This window comes from Microcebus murinus, chromosome 16 (genome assembly GCF_040939455.1).
Source record: "Microcebus murinus isolate Inina chromosome 16, M.murinus_Inina_mat1.0, whole genome shotgun sequence".
NCBI lineage: Eukaryota > Metazoa > Chordata > Mammalia > Primates > Cheirogaleidae > Microcebus > Microcebus murinus.
The window spans coordinates 27,142,987-27,159,710 of NC_134119.1; the positions used below are offsets into that span (position 1 = coordinate 27,142,987).

The 16,724-nt window shown below is 45.9% G+C and overlaps 1 protein-coding gene across 1 annotated transcript in view; it reads right to left on the minus strand.

The window, feature by feature from the left end:
• TMC2 (transmembrane channel like 2) overlaps positions 1-15,309 on the minus strand; it is a 50,274-nt gene extending 34,965 nt beyond the window's left edge. Inside the window, exons 1-4 of the mRNA XM_075993401.1 lie at positions 15,255-15,309; positions 10,940-11,258; positions 9,460-9,612; positions 6,835-6,925 (exon numbers count right to left, since the gene is read on the minus strand). Of these exons, the coding sequence (XP_075849516.1) occupies positions 6,835-6,925; positions 9,460-9,612; positions 10,940-11,258; positions 15,255-15,309 (618 nt within the window). The remainder of the gene's footprint in view (positions 1-6,834; positions 6,926-9,459; positions 9,613-10,939; positions 11,259-15,254) is intronic.
• Between the last annotated feature and the right edge of the window lie 1,415 nt (positions 15,310-16,724).

Genomic DNA, 16,724 nt, shown 5'->3' on the forward strand with positions numbered 1-16,724 from the left:
GTAGGAGGGGCATGTCGTTGCCAACATTGTCAACATGAGGCTTACACCTGGGCAAGGCTGCTGTCTAGGGTCCTATCTCCAGCAGTCCTTGAGCCCAGCTGCAGAGGTGGGTGTTCAAGCCTTCGCTTTTCCACAGTCAGGAGTGGAGTGACGGGGAAGCCAGGGCCACAGCAACACCTTGAGTTTGTCTACAGTGCTGACAAAATTCTGAGTTTGGACAGTTTATACACAAACTTAGAAATTTTGTGTACAATTTCTGGTTTGGGGGATCAGATTGGGTTAGCAACCTCTGATACAACTTTCTTCACCTTTTTTTTTTTGACAGAGTCTCACTCTGTTGCCTCGGCTAGAGTGCCATGGCGTCAGCCTAGCTCATAGCAACCTCAAACTCCTGGGCTCAAGCAATCCTTCTGCCTCAGCCTCCCAAGTAGCTGGGAATACAAGCATGCAACATCATGCTTGGCTGATTTTTTCTATATATTTTTAGTTGGCCAATTAATTTCTTTCTATTTTTAGTACAGACAGGGTCTCTGTCTTGCTCAGGCTGGTCTCGAACTCCTGAGCTCAAAGGATCCACCCACCTGGGCCTCCCAGAGTGGTAGGATTACAGGTGTGAGCCACTGCACCTGGCCCAACTTTCTTCATCGCAAAACAAAAATTGAAGGGAAGAAAGAAATCTCACAACTGTCACACCCACATTTGGCAGCCAGCCATGTGCCTATATTCGATAGGAATTGTCACTAAACTCCAAGGCTGGTGGAACGTAAAGAGATCTCAACCCATGGCTGCACAGTCTTCTCCTGAGAGACAACAGCCTCGCTTTGCTAAAAGGAGTTAGAAATGTGTTTTGCCACCTCCGATGGTCTGTTCCCAGTTCTGACATCCAGAGTTTGTACCAACCAGAGATCTGAGTAGCTGCCTGTCTAATGGCGGGGTGTTGTTTTGTCAACTCTTCAAGGGGCTTCTCTCTGCCAGCCCTACTCCCTGCAAATAAATCCCTTTGGGGGATAAAAAATATTCCTAGAAAATAGAAAGCCCAGTTTCTATCATTATAAGTTCTCCTAAAGAACTTGTTCATGAAGGAAATGAGATTTTTCCCTTGTAAAGTCACTAAAGGATGAAAGGGGAAATGTATGTGAAGGAATCAGACTTTCAGACCTGGTTTTCCAGATATGGTTTTGACCCTATCCTGATGGAATGATAACCATATAAAGAAGGAACCAGCTGTCAGAAGAGAGAGCACAAACGCTAAAGAGAAGAAGGGCTCCTAAGCAGAAGACTGGATTCTTGGTAGTGACGGCAGAGGTACAGAGGATGTGGGGATGGCAGATGACAGACAATGGGCCCTCCAGTCTCCCTGCTTCATCTACCCTCCCTAGTTCCAATTCTGTGCTCAGAAATAATCTTTGGCTCATCTGGCTTCCTATGTAGGGAGAGAGCATTTGCCGATCACCTGGGCCGTGAGTATTTTGGTTTCTATGGCAGTGACTTTCGCGGTAAATTAATAGATAGGAATCAGGAAGATGGTTTAGTCTCACCTATAACTAACTCAACTATCAAAAATAAAAGGCACTGCTAATGTGGACTTCAAACATTCCAGTTCTTGCATCAGTTATTTCTCCTTGTAAATTAATAATCCGGCATCTGGTTTTATGTATCAGTCTCATAAGCTTTATTAATGTGAGCCCTCCCCAAGAGATGGATCTGCTGTCAGAGTGCTGATAAAATCAGTACAAAATATAGGCTTGCAAGGCTGAGGCTCAGTGGGGTAATGAACGTTGCCAAGTGAGGCCCCTGGAGGCACAGCCTGACAGTTGGTTTCCTGGCAACCCCCTGACAGCCCCTCAAGGCTACGGGTGTCTTGGACTGAAAGGTGATGCCCTGGAACTTGGGCAGAGGCAGAGCGAGGCCGGGAGATGTGCTGGCATGGAAGCTCTCATGCTTGATTGGCTGACAGTGTCAGAAAACCAGGATGGTGGTGTGAGCAGGAGTCCCCAAGCCTCTTCCTCAGGGCTGCGTGAGATGGCAGCTGCTGGCTCTGGGACTGGGTTGTTAGTTGTCATATCATCTTTCTCTCAAGCTACATATAGGAAAACGTTTTCAAATCATGGTCCTGCAGGACGCAGGCAAGCTATGTGTCCCCTCTATGGATGAAATCTAGGTGTGGGTGACTAAAATGAAAACAACCAGTGAGACCTGAGAAATATTACTGCAGAACCAGGAAAAAGCAACACCATTCTTTGATATTTGTGGAAAATTTCCTCCAGGATGCATAAATAAATTCTAGGAAGCAGTTCAGCGTTGTTAATAGGATGCAAGAAATATGGCTTCTAAAAGGACTTGAGATTTGAAAAAGAATATAGTGAGATAGGGAAGGATTACAGGGAAACCAAGAGTTCAATACTTGAATGAAAAGAAACATTAGAAAAAATAAAGACTACAATTGACACAGAGGTAAATGGATTCCATGATATTGAGAATATACCTGAGAAATTTCTGAGATTGCAAAGAGAGAAAAAGAAAAGAATTTAAAACAATGAGGGAAGGTAAATACAGAAGACAAGAGGATGGGCAGCAATCCTTTTCCTAAGGAGGAAGCTGGAGCCATTTGAACAGAAACATGATTGAACAGAATCATTTATCAAGGATATATTTGTCTAGAGATCTACTATACAACATCATTCCTCGAACTCCTGACCTCAAGAGATCCCCCTGCCTCTGCCTCCCAGAGTGCTAGGATTACAGGCGTGAGCCACTATGCTCGGCCAGCATCATTCCTATAGTTAAGAATGCTGTATTGCCCACTTAAAAATTTGTTAAGAAGTTAGATCTCGGCTGGTCCGAAGGTAGTGAGTTATCTCACGTGATTGTTCACAGTCAGTTACAGATTGAACTCCTTGTTCTACTACTTTCCCCCCTCCTCACTACTGCACTTGACTAGTCTTAAAAAAAAAAAATATAAAAAAAAAAAAAAAAAAAAGAAGTTAGATCTCTGTGGGGCACGGTGGCTCACACCAGTAATCCTAGCATTCTGGGAGGCCAAGGTGGGTGGATTGCTCGAGGTCAGGAGTTCAAGACCAGCCTGAACAAGAGCAAGACCCCATCTCTACTACAAATAGAAAGAAATTAATTGGCCAACTAAAAATATATATACAAAAAATTAGGCAGGCATGGTAGCGCATGCCTGTAGTTCCAGTTACTTGAGAGGCTGAGGTAGCAGGATTGCTCGAGCCCAGGAGTTTGAAGTTACTGTGAGCTAGGCTGACACCACAGCACTCACTCTAGCCTGAGCAACAAAGCGAGACTCTTGTCTCAAAAAAAAAAAAAAAAGATAGTGAATGCAAATTAAAAGAATAATAGCCTATTAAAAAACTAATTAAATTAATTTAAAACATAACATTCATAACAAAAAAAGAGAAGTCATTCTCAGACTTTGTTCATTTGAGCATGATTTGCTACATATTGGGGAAAATAATCTGGAAATGTGTAGTAAAATTTAAAATATGCATACTTTTGAATCAGCAGTACCATTTTGGGGTCAGGCTCTGTCCTGTTGTAATCAAAAACATACATATCTAAGATAAATGCACAAAGGTATTTTTGCAGCATTGTTTGTCACAGTGAGAAACTAGAAAAAAATATATTTGAAGAGCACATTCTTCAGTTGGGAAAAAAAAATCTGATCATGCAGTTGTTAGGTGGTAAATAGTTTTTAGACAAAATTAATAAAGTGACCCATAAATAGTTGCTAGGCAATTATAACTGAAGAAGGAGAAAAAATAATATTAGGTATAAAAACGATTCAAATCCAGTAGATATAAAGAGTAATTACTTGCTTCTCAAAGTACTCCATGGGAAAAAAAAAAAGTAATTACAAAAATTATGGGGCTACCATATGCAACGCTCTGTTAATAGACATGAAAATTTTAATGAAATCATGGTCCAGTTTCAGGAAGAATATGAATTATCAAATGGCTCCAAGAAAACTTAAAACTTAAATACATCAATAAATGGGGAAAAAATGAAAAAATTACCGAGGTATTTTATAAAAATGGCTCTCAATCTCTACAGTTTTAAGGGTATCATCTTTACAATTTTCAAAGAAGGAATAATCATGCTTCATAAACAGATTTACAGCATAAAGGGGAGGTAATGCCATTCATTTAATATTATAAAGCAAGTGTAGGCCAGGCATGGTGGCTCACGCCTGTAATCCTAGCACTCTGGGAGGCCGAGGCGGGCAGATTGCTTGAGGTCAGGAGTTCGAAACCAGCCTGAGCGAGACCCCGTCTCTACTAAAAATAGAAAGAAATTAATTGACCAACTAAAATATATATATACAAAAAAATTAGCCAGGCATGGTGGCACATGCCTGTAGTCCCAGCTACTCGGGAGGTTGAGGCAGTAGGATCGCTTGAGCCCAGGAGATTAAGGTTGCTGTGAGCTAGGCTGATGCCACGGCACTCACTCTAGCCTGGGCAACAAAGTGAGACTCTACCTCAAAAAAAAAAAGCAAGTGCAGCCCTAAATATTAAAATCTGCTAAGATAGCATGCATGCATACATACACACACAGTTTAAGATCAATCTTATAAAAATTTATATAAAAATCATAAGTAGGCCGGGCGCTGTGGCTCACGCCTGTAATCCTAGCTCTTGGGAGGCTGAGGCGGGCGGATTGCTCAAGGTCAGGAGTTCAAAACCAGCCTGAGCAAGAGTGAGACCCCGTCTCTACTATAAATAGAAAGAAATTAATTGGCCAACTGATATATATATAAAAAAATTAGCCGGGCATGGTGGTGCATGCCTGTAGTCCCAGCTACCCGGGAGGCTGAGGCAGAAGGATCACTCGAGCCCAGGAGTTTGAGGTTGCTGTGAGCTAGGCTGACGCCACGGCACTCACTCTAGCCTGGGCAACAAAGCGAGACTCTGTCTCAAAACAAAACAAAACAAAACAAAACAAAACAAAACAAAAATCATAAGTAAAATACTGGAAAATCACAAGTGTCTGTGGAGTTAAAAATAATGTACCATAACTGAGGTTTAATAACAGAAAGGAAAAGATGTTTAACAAAACCTATTTCCAATAAAATGGAAGTCTTACTAAACTATAATTAGAGGATAATTTTTTATTATGAGAAAGAAAATCCATTTCAAGCCAACAACTCCCATAAACATAATGTGAAACACTAGAGCCATTCTCATTAAAGTGCTGCAAAGGCAGGGGGCCTATGATCATCATCGCCAACTCATACTGTTCTAGGATTGTGAACCCACACTCTAGGATAGGAATGACATGTCACATTTAGGAAAATCTGACAATAATATCTTTGTGTACATAATCAGATGAAAATGATTAGAATTAATAAGAGTACAATAAGGAAGCTAGATATAATATTAACACACAAATCTGTAGCTTTCTTACATACCACCAATAACTAGTTATTAAATAAATGGAAAATGATCCCATTTGCAAAAGCAGCTAGAGTATAAACTACATAGAAACAAACTTAAAACATGGAAGAGATCTATATGAAGAAGATGACAAACTTTGCTGAAGGATGTAAAATAAAGAATGTCAAGTATTTTTAAATGTAAAGACTAAATATCCTATATATCCTCGTTTGTATAGTGGTGAGTATCCAAAAATAAAAAAAATATATATATATATAAAATATATATCATATATAGATAAGAAGTTTTCCCAAATTAAATCACAGATTAAAAAATTCTAATCAAAATCTCAGTGAGCTATATTGGAACTTGGCAGTGTGATTTTAAAAATGCATATGGAAGCTGGGCGTGGTAGCTCACATCTGTAATCCTAGCACTCTGGGAGGCCAAGGTGGGTGGATCGTTTGAGCTCAGGCGTTTGAGACCAGCGTGAGCAAGAGTGAGACCCCGTCTCTACTGAAAATAGAAAGAAATTAGCTGGACATCTAAAAGTATATAGAAAAAAATTAGCTGGGCATGGTGGCGCATGCCTGTAGTCCCAGCTACTTGAGAGGCTGAGGCAGAAGGATCTCTTGAGCCCAGGAGTTTGAGGTTGCTGTGAGCTAGGCCGATGCCATGGCACTCTAGCCCGGGCAACAGAGTGAGACTCTGTCTAAAAAAAAAAAAAAAAAAAAAAAAAAATGCATATAGAAACACAGGCAAGACAAGCCAAGACATTTGTGAAAAACAAAGGGAAAAATGGGGATGTTAGAACTATCAAGCATCAGACTTAATAGTGAGATGATGACATCAAATGATTGTTCAGAATAAAAATCCTGAAACAGGCTCTATATAAGAATTAAGTAAGTGAGAATGGTAGTTTCTCAAATCAGTGGGGAAGGAAGAATACTTCAATCAGTCTCATGTTAAATATCCAATCATAGGACATCACCCTCGCCTGAATCAAAAGCCCAAGTTACAATAAATGTCAACGAAACAGAGCTCTCGCCACCCCTCTGGGCAGATCACTGTTTACCATCTGTGTGACTCTGACTACACCACAGCCCTTCTGGGTCTCCAACCAAACACATGTCCTGATTTAGGGTTTGGAAAATAAGATCCCAGTGGTTTTAACATCATTGATTGTGTGAGTTTATTCCCTGGAGAGGAAACAAGTTTCAAATACACTGAAGCCCTCACAGATAAGTATGGAGAAGTTGGCAGGATACAGTTGGTTTCCACTCTTGCATGAATCAGAATGGTCAGGTGGCCCTCATGCTCAGGGTTATGGGGTCAGCTGGGCACAAATGGTGAGGCTGGGCACGTGGCTACTGTGGTCTGTCCCCCAGGTTCCGAAGCTGAGCAGGCCCTCCCCACAGGTTTGCTGCCCTGCATCACACACCTTAGCCATCAGCATCCTGTAGGCGTAGAGTTGCTTGCCTTTCCCCTTTCCCAAGGCTCCTTCATACTCCTCCACAAATGCTTGGGCCTCCCTGGTTAAGAGGAAAAAAAAAGAGCAAGAATTCAATTGGCACCTGACCAAAGGAAATCTGAAAGATGAAGGCTCAAACTCATGTGGCTGAAGGCCTATGTGTTTTTATACCTCTAGTTAGAATATAAACTCCATGAAGGCAGGGAATTTTTGTCTGTTTTGTACACTGAAGTTTCCCAAATGCCAAGAATAGTGCTTGGCACATACCAGGCACTTGTGGTAGGCAGAATTTTGGCCCCTGTGACCTCTACCTGCTGGTGTTAATTAACCAAATTAATTAATTCTGGAGCCAGAATTCTTTAGTTCAAATCCTGGCTGGGCCACTTCACATGCTATGAGACCTTGCATAAATTACTCAATTGTTCTGTGTCTCAGTTTCCTCATCAGTAAAATGGGGATAATGACTGGGCAGTTGTGAGGATTAAGTGACTTGTTATACATACCACACTCAGAGCAGTGCCCGGCATTTAGGGCGTGCTCGGCAAGTGTTGGCTATGTATAAAAAGGAAAGAATGTTGGCCGGGCGCGGTGGCTCACGCCTGTAATCCTAGCACTCTGGGAGGCCGAGGCGGGTGGATTGCTCAAGGTCAGGAGTTTGAAACCACCCTGAGCAAGAGCAAGACCCCGTCTCTACTATAAATAGAAACAAATTAATTGGCCAACTAATATATATAGAAAAAATTATCCAGGCATGGTGCTGCATGCCTGTAGTCCCAGCTACTCGGGAGGCTGAGGCAAAAGGATTGCTTGAGCCCAGGAGTTTGAGGTTGCTGTGAGCTAGGTTGATGCCACGGCACTCACTCTAGCCTGGGCAACACAGTGAGACTCTGTCTCAAAAAAATAAAATAAAATAAAATAGGCCGGGCGCGGTGGCTCACGCCTGTAATCCTAGCTCTCTGGGAGGCCGAGGTGGGCGGATCGTTTGAGCTCAGGAGTTCGAAACCAGCCTGAGCAAGAGCGAGACCCCGTCTCTACTATAAAAATAGAAAGAAATTAATTGGTCAGCTAATATATATAGAAAAAATTAGCTGGGCATGGTGGCGCATGCCTGTAGTCCCAGCTACTCGGGAGGCTGAGGCAGAAGGATTGTTTGAGCCCAGGAGTTTGAGGTTGCTGTGAGCTAGGCTGACGCCACGGCACTCACTCTAGCCTGGGCAACAAAGTGAGACTCTGTCTCAAAAAAAAAAAAAATAAATAAAAATAAAAATAAAAATAAATAAAATAAAATAAAAAAGGAGGCTGGGAAGGAAGACAGCCCACCGCCTAGAGCTGGGCCTAGAGCCACGCTGTTGTCAGTAGCCACGTGTGACTATTTAAATGTTTTAAAATTATTTTTTAATTGTTTTAATTGATAAGCAAAAATTGTCTATATTTATGGTGTCCATGATGGTTTGGTAGAGGTACACCTTGTGGAATGGCTAAATCAAGCCAATTAACGTGTGTACTACTTTATGTGCTTGTAGCTACACAGGGCTAGCAGCTGCATATTAGACAGTGCAGCTCTAGGATGATTTCCATCAGCTCAGAAAGTCCCGGTGGGCAGCACTGGTCTGCAGCACAGGTCTAGAGGCCTGCGGGAGGTGTCTCTTCTCACAGCAGCATAAGAGGTGGTGTAGTAATTTGCAGGCAGTAGAGTAAGCGCTATTTCCCAGAAACCCAGCCAGGGTCTCGCTGTGCTGGTGCAGCCATCGGCTTTGCTACGCCACAGGGGCAAACGGTGACAAAACATGGCTGCCAATTGCTCTGCTCTGTGAAGGGTGACGAGTTTGACCTGAGCAGAGGAAACTCGGGTGTGAGAGGAGCCAGGGAACATGGGCTTTCTACAGAGGGAGGGGAAATGTGGGCATCACTTCCGACGCTGTGACAGAAAAACAGGAGGGACCTCGGGGAGAATGGGAATGTTGGATGGGAATTTTTTAGTGGACATCCAGAGGTTATGCAGTGTGACTTCTGCTCCTGTCTTGAAAGTGCAGCAGAGACTCAAGAATCATAACGTACTCGGGGTGACAGTCTTTCGTGCGGAAACCAGAGCAGTGCCTGAGTTGAAAACAGGAGTTGAGCGGCGTGGGTACAAGTTACTGTCCACAGAACAGTATTTGTGGAGCATCGGTACCAGGCTGGCCTTAGGCGATGTGAGAACAGCTAAGAGACCCTGTCCCCACTCAGTGTGCAAGCCACTACAAGCAAGAGTGCCCCACACGGAGAGGTGCTGGGTGCTCAAAGAACACAGGAGAGAGTTGCTCTCGGGAAGGGGGGGTCACAGAAAGCATCCCTGGGGAAGGCATATCTGTGCTGGCCTGTGAAGGAGGCACTGAAGCCACCAGAGGGGGTGGGCATGGGACAGAAAAGGTGGCAGGCGATGGAAGGATTGGGAACAAGTGGGGAGATCGCTGAGCCTCATGGCTCTCCCCCTGCAGGCCTGCCCTGGCTCTAGCGGGGCTCCCGAGTGCTGTGATCCATATGCTGGGGCAGAGGGGGGGAAGGGGCCGAGCCTTGTGGACACCCAGAGGCCCTGGCCGCCACCAGCCTGCTCACCTGAGCTCCGCCAGCTTCTTCGCCATGGGCCAGGGCTTGCTGCGCATGGTGGCGATGAGCTTCTTTTTTTCCTCCACCTGCTCCAGGATCCGGGCCAGTTCCTCCTCAGACAGGGACTCCCTGCCAGACACACTGGAGGCCAAAGAGGACGATCTGGAGGCAGAACCAGGGCAGATGCAGAGGGGAGTTGGAAAGGAGGTGGGTGTCCTCAGGAGCCCAGGAGCCCACAGGCAAGACGGCACTCCTGCCCCCTGCTCGGAAGCCATCAGTGACTCCCGCCACCTGTCAGCAGAGGCTGAAACTCTATCCTGTAGCCCTTGGCATCGGGGCCCCCTCCCCAAACTCCATTTCTCTGAGTCCTGCCCTCACACCACACCCTAGCGCAGCGCTGCCCAGTGGAAATAGAACAGGGCTTATTGTACTAGAAGCCACTTTAAAGTGGTAAAAAGAAATCGGTATATTAGTTTTGATAATGCATTTCCTTTAATCCAATATATCAAAAATTATAATTTAGCATGTAATCAATAGAGAATTATTAGAGATGTTTTACAGTTTCTTTTTCTACTATCTTCAAAGGCTGATGTTCATTTCGTACCCACAGCAATTCACACATTAGACTTTCATCAGACATATTTAATGTGTATTTGGATTTCATAAACGTATAGGTGAAAAAGTAGATTCGCATGCCCACATTGTTTTAGACACACTTAAAAGTTTCCCAATAGCTTTATCAAGTAGCCAAATGTCATTTTCTCTTGATACTTGCAACTGCATTGACAACACTAGGTCATCTTTTTGTAAAAGGAGTATTTTGCCTTCAAAGTCAAATCGAATTAGTTTTAAAACTACGTCTATCTGTCCAAGTTAAGTAAATTCTCTAACTCTTATGTCAACTAAGTGGTATTAATGTCAAATTAAAATTAAATTAGGAATTCAGTTCCTCCATCATATGGGCCACATTTCAAGTGTTCAACAGCCACGTGTGGCTAGTGACTGTCCTACGGGACAGCACAGCTGTAGACAGTGTCCAGCTGGAAGCTCCCTGCAATGACCCTCCCATTGCACTGCAACCCAGACGGCACTGTGTGCTCAGCCGCACAAAATCCAAGTTACTGTGTGCGCTTCCCACAGTCCCCCGGCTAGCCTGACTCCTTTAGGGATAAAAGGAGCCAGACAGCGGTGGCAGGGTGGGTGGAGGAGAGAGGGAGACGCCCATCAAAATGGGTAGCAAAACATGAAACCTAAACCCCCACTTGCTGACTCTGTAAACTGGCTCTGTCCACTAACCCATGTGCGTTAGTGCTACTGGAACAAAGGAGACAAAATAAGCAAATCCAACCTCCAAATCCCAGAATTTCCGAGCTGGTGAAGGATTCTACCATGCCACAATTCTAGAAGAGCAGAGCGGAGGAGGGGGCATCAGACCCTCATCAGGGAGGGACAGGGTGCAGCGAGTGCCCCAATCAGAGCCACAACACACCTGGGTTTCTTCGGCCTCGTCCGTGGCTCCTCCTTCTTCAGAAGCTCCTTTTCTTTCTTTTGGGGTGCTCTCTGCTCCCTAAGGGAAGCCCGTGCATCCCTCTTCCGCTTCCCCTCGCAGGTCCTGTCCGTGGCACTCCGCTCCTGTCCCCGCACCAGCTCCCCTCCTCGGCTCCTGCGCTCAGTCTGGCGCTCTGTCTGCTTCCTCCGGGGAGACCCGGGCCGTTGGCTGCCCCTGGCCCTGTCCAGCTGGCCAGGCGGGGATCCACGCCTGCCTGGGGGGGCCTGCTTGCTGGAGGGTCTCCTCCCCGACCTGTCACCTGCAGAGGCAAGAAATGGACCGTTCTGGCCCCAGCAGCATCTGCCCGGAAAGTGCCCCAAGCCATGAACCATCAGCAGTCCCAGATGCTTCCTGGAGCTTGTCAGCTCTGTCAGGGCTCAGAACATGAAGCCCCAAAATATGGCCCCTTGGTGTTCTGAGTGATTTAGACTGAAGGAAATTGAGAAAATGGCAGAAACAGAGCGATCACTCTCTGACCTTCTCTCCTGAAGACCTTCATATGACAGGTGTCCTAATGTCACAGAGAGGCCAAGGAGAATCTGAACAAATAGGCCTTGCTAAGATCCCTCTAGTTATTACCATAAGATCATACCCTTTTGTCCTCCAATCACAGTTCTACATGACTGTCCATGAAAATACAGTTTTCTCTGGGCCTTTGGGCCTTCAGTTTTGAAGGCTGTTGGGTCATGTAAAGCTTATATTAAATAAATGTGCATGCTCTTCTCTTGGTAATCTGTCTTTTGTTACTGGGGCCTCAGCGGTGAATCATGAGACGGCTGAGGACAGAAATCTTGTCTGCCCTGCAGCTCCAAAGTGCACTGATTTTAGAAGCCTCTGGTCTCAGGTGAGCATGATTGCCTCCCTCCTCTGACCTGCTGGCTCTCCAACACTCTAGCCTAAGCTTCAGGTAGAGATCTAGGCAGGTGCCTTTCCTGCTCCTGGATTTATGGTTCTTTGGGATCAGAGCTGAGTTATGTCCTGACCCCCAATGCCAAGGCCAAGTGTAGGCCTGTTCAGTAAGGCTGGATGCTGGGACAGGAAGGGCCTGGCTGGCTCCATTCTCTAGGGGCTGCCCCCTGGGGTGCCCTCTGCATGGGGAAGGGGACAAGGGGTGAGAGCTGCTGAGCTAGGAAAGGTCCTGTTCCTCAGCACTGCTTAAATGTTTGTTTGGTTTTTGAGACAAGGTCTTGCTCTGTCTCCCTGGCTGGAGTGCAGTGACATCATTATAGTTCACTGCAACCTACAACTCCTGGGCTCAAGTGATCCTCCTGCCTCAGCCTCCCTAGTAGCTGGGACTACATGTGCACACCACCACGCCCGGCTAATTTTTATATATTTTGTGGAAATGGGGTCTTTCTATGTTACACAAGCTGGTCTTGAAGTCCTGGTCTCAAGCGATCCTCCCGCCTTCGCCCTCCTATAGTGCTAGGATTACAGGCGTGAGGCACCATGCCCAGCAGTTTGTTTGTTTTTAACAGTGACTTCAGAGCACTGACAAATGGTCTGGTGGTGCAGAATCCACTCTACAGTGTGAGCTTTCCCCAGTTTGCCCAACACTAGTTTAAGCACAAGTATTCATACAGACGTTTATAAATCAAATACAGGGGAAAAGATAATGAGGTCTGGTGCTAATCATGAACCTTTCCATCACTTTCTAGCTAGGCATCTTTGAGCAGGTGTCCTAACCTCTCTGAGTCTCAGCTCGCCCCTAACATGGGGATGTTAATACTCTGTTAAAGTGATAATAAACATAGCACAGCTATGGCATCTGAGAGTGGACGTCATGACTCTGCCTCTTAACCAAAAATAAGATCTTTTTATTTGTAAAAAGAGCACAGATTTGGGGCTAGGCTGGTCTGCATTACAGTCCCAGTTCTGTCACTTACTTATCTCTGTGACCACAGCTAAATTACTGATCTGTACCTCAGTTTCCTCACCGTCAAATGGCTTTATTAGTCCCTATTTCTCTACATGGTTGGAGGGTTTCTTAAAAACAGGAGTCAGGGATCTGCACGTGGGAGCTACTCAGCAAAGGCTCTTTCCCGTCCTGTGTCCCTGGCCTGCCGGCTTCCACTCTCAGAGGGCCTGTGTCAGAGTGGGCATGGCCCAGCCCTCAGCTGGCAGCAGAGCACTTGCTCTCACTGTCTGCTGCAGTGGCTCCTGTCCTAGCTTTTCTGCCAGGGCCAGGTGGGTCCCCCCCCTGCACTGTGAGAGCTCGCACTCTGGGCAGAGCAGAGGGAAGTCCTCCCCAGTCCCCTGCCGCAGTCTTGAAAGCTTCGTCTCTGCTTTCTCGACCCTTGAGCTCTTGCATTCTGAGCAACAAGCCACCCTGTGAAATAGCACCGGGTAGGTGGGGCTGGATTTGGGCAGCCTGAGCTGGGGATTTGGAGTCGGACACCTGGGCAGGGAGCCTGGCTGTGCTGGTTGTTACCTAGGTAACCTGCCTAGGTTACCTAGGCAGCTTGTTCCCCGAGTTGGCTTTTTTTTAGGCACTCCAGTAGGTGCTGTCAGTGATCTCCCCAGGTCCCTACTGCCTGGCCCTGGCATCATCCCCTAAACGTTGTGTGTGTTGGCGCTACCAGCTCACAGCTTCTCCCTTCTCCTGGGGAACCCTGAGTCTATGGGAGTCATCTTGTTGGGAAATGCTCAATGGTTTTCATCCCTTTCCCCTCCTCGAGAAGCCCACAGCCAATTACTAACTGATTTAGGGCACGACATCCTGCTGTCTCAGGAGCATGTCTGTGCTTTGTTCACGCTGTAGACTTCCCCAGGGGATGAGGCTGAGGCTGGAATCTAGCTGAGACCACATCCCGGCTCAGCTCCTGCCCTGCTCGATGATCCTGCTCCCCTCTCTCCACGTCTCCTGAGAGCAATCAGCCTCATGAGGAGAACCCTCGACTCGGTCTCTGCTTCCAGAGAACCAGCCTCTCCGCAGGCCCTTCCTCTAATGTCTGCGCAAGTGTGCTGTCAGCCAGAGCATGCTGGGCTTAATGCAGGGAATTTGCTCTGAAGTTCTAAGAGAAACTGCTCAAAGTTCTCTTCTTGGATTTTAAGCTGGGATACTGGGAGCATATTCAAGTGGACAAGGGGCTTGCCTGCCTGACCCACTGCGTTGGCTGAGAACTCACAGGAGATGCATTTGTCATTTTATCCACTGACTCATTCACCTATAGAAAAATATGTACTGAGCACCTGCCAGGTGCTGTTCACAGTACGGGGCTATGGCAGTGGTGGAGACTGACAAGATGCTTCGCCTCACTGTGTTTTGAGTTAGTGGAGAAGACAGAGCGTGAGCCAAGCAGCACAGGGGCGAGCTTCACTCAGACCTGAGCAGCTGAGGAAGGCATTCCAAAGGAAGAAATTTCTAGGCTGAGGCCTGGACATGGGGTGCGGGGGTACATAGCGAGTGGATATGGGGCAGGGTTAGGTAGTGAGTGGTGTGAGGGGGGTACATGCCAAGTGGGTGTGGGGAAGAGGGTTTCCTGGACATAGGACTTCCTATTTTAAAACTGAAGCAGGCCTCAGCCGGGGACTGAGGGATTTTCTAGAACATGGGACTTAAAACTGGTTAGTGTGAAAACTGGTAGCATCCCTGGTAAACTCGGACAAGGTGGTCACCCTAGTTGCAGGTGGGAAGTGCCCTAGAAAAACTTTGAGCAGAGACATGACATGATCACTTTTGTGCTTTCTGTAGAAAGTATTCAGTCATCCAAACCCTAATGGAGGAATCTCCTGATAAACATACTTGAAGAAACTGTAAACATAAAGGACATTGGGCAAAAAAAATTTCCCTGCCTTGGCTAAGAAGACAGAGAAAATACACACAAAAATTGTAAAATTGTAACCAACTCCATAAACAAGAAAACTTTCTTTTTTTTTTTTGTAATTCTCCTATGTTTCAGTTCCCAGGCCAGAAATAGCAGAGCCTCCTTACAGTCACAGCATAACTACAGAGCCTCACACCACCTTTTTGTCCAGAAAAGACAAGAAAAATGACACCCTACCACAGATTGTGCCCAAGGACCCACTGAGCAACCTACTCCCCACATCCCACCTACACACAAGGCTGAAAAAATGACCAGTATTACCCCCTAGCTCATTACACTACTAAAATCCCCACCCTGGGAGGGACTTACCTACCATTTTTAAATCATGGGATATATACAATAACATGATTTCTCACTACACTGTGTGCCCTCCACTCTACCCCAAGCATATAATGATACTCACTCCCCTCACACATTGTTCATTTCACCTCCAGAAAAACCCCTGATCACGTTGGTCGGGGAGGCAGATTTGAGGTAGTCCATTCCTCCACCTCCCAGTTGATGTATCCTCTACAATAAATCCTTTATTCCTTACTGTTGTCTCAGTAATTGACTTGCTGTGCTGCAAGCAACAGAGAACCCCCCTCCTGGGTTCATTAACAAAATGACTGGACTTTTGTTTTCCACTCTAACATGAAAAAGCGTGGAAGTCATTCTTCCCATCCCAGTAATGACAAAAAGCTGAACAAACTGAAAAACAATTTTTCTTAGATCCACCAGAGAAGTGAGTCCTGCAGGCAAATTACTGCCCCCAAAACTGTAGAGAGAGGCAGAGAATCACTTACCTGGGGCAGAAGCCCAGGAGCAAAAGCCCTCCCTGGGAACCAGGACTGGGAATGTTTTAAGGGGTACCTGGGACTTGTTTCAACCAGGTATGGTGAGATGCACGAGCATGGAATGACTGTTATGAAGGAAGTGGTTTTTATGTGCACAGATCGTAGAAACAGGAGGCATGGCACAGCGTGAGGGCCACGCGGGGAAGCAGCGAGGTCCCTCAGGAGGCACAGGGAGTGGGGGAGAAAGTGTGGGCAAGAGCCTTTAATGTGCTTTCCGTGGGGAGGAATGGCAGAGGCAGGTAGGCAGGCTTACCATTGGCTAGTCTGCATAATTTCAATGGGATCTGGGGCCTAGGAACTGTCCCTAGTTGTCTGCTACCTGACCCTGTCGTGATTATATCCTTAATCACTCCTTAGTATGAGTCCAATACCCAGCTACAATTAACTCATGAACTGGCTAAAATGCATATTTTCCTTTGGGAACCATCCAGTTTCCTTTGCTTCCAGTTCCTTGTAAGAAATCATTTGGTTTCCTGGGTAACTTGCCTCAATCATTGGTTGATTTTTTTAGATGGAAACTTTAGGTAGCTAGAAATCCAAAATCTCCATCATATCCCAGAAGGCTCTGCCTCCACCCCAAAATACGCAGGGATCTTTTGTAAGAACTAGTATTTGTTTGTTTCTTTCTTTCTTTTTTCTTTTTTTTTTTTGAGACAGAGTCTCACTCTGTTGCCCAGGGTAGAGTGCCATGGCATCAGCCTAGCTCACAGCAACCTCAAACTCCTGGGCTCAAACAATCCTTCTGCTTCAGCCTCCCAGGTAGCTGGGACTACAGGCATGCACCACCATGCCCGGCTAATTTTTTTATATATATATTTTTTAGATGTCCAGCTGATTTCTTTCTATTTTTAGTAGAGACGGGGTCTTGATCTTGCCCAGGCTGGTCTCCTGAACTCAAATGATCCGTCCTCCTCGGCCTCCCAAAGTGCTAGGATTGCAAGTGTGAGCCATCATGTCCTGCCAAGAACTAGTATTTGTAACCCACCTTTTACTGAAATAGAACTTGGAAGGGGATTGGGGAGCAGGAGATGTGTATTTGAAGACTGTCTCACTTTCACAGAT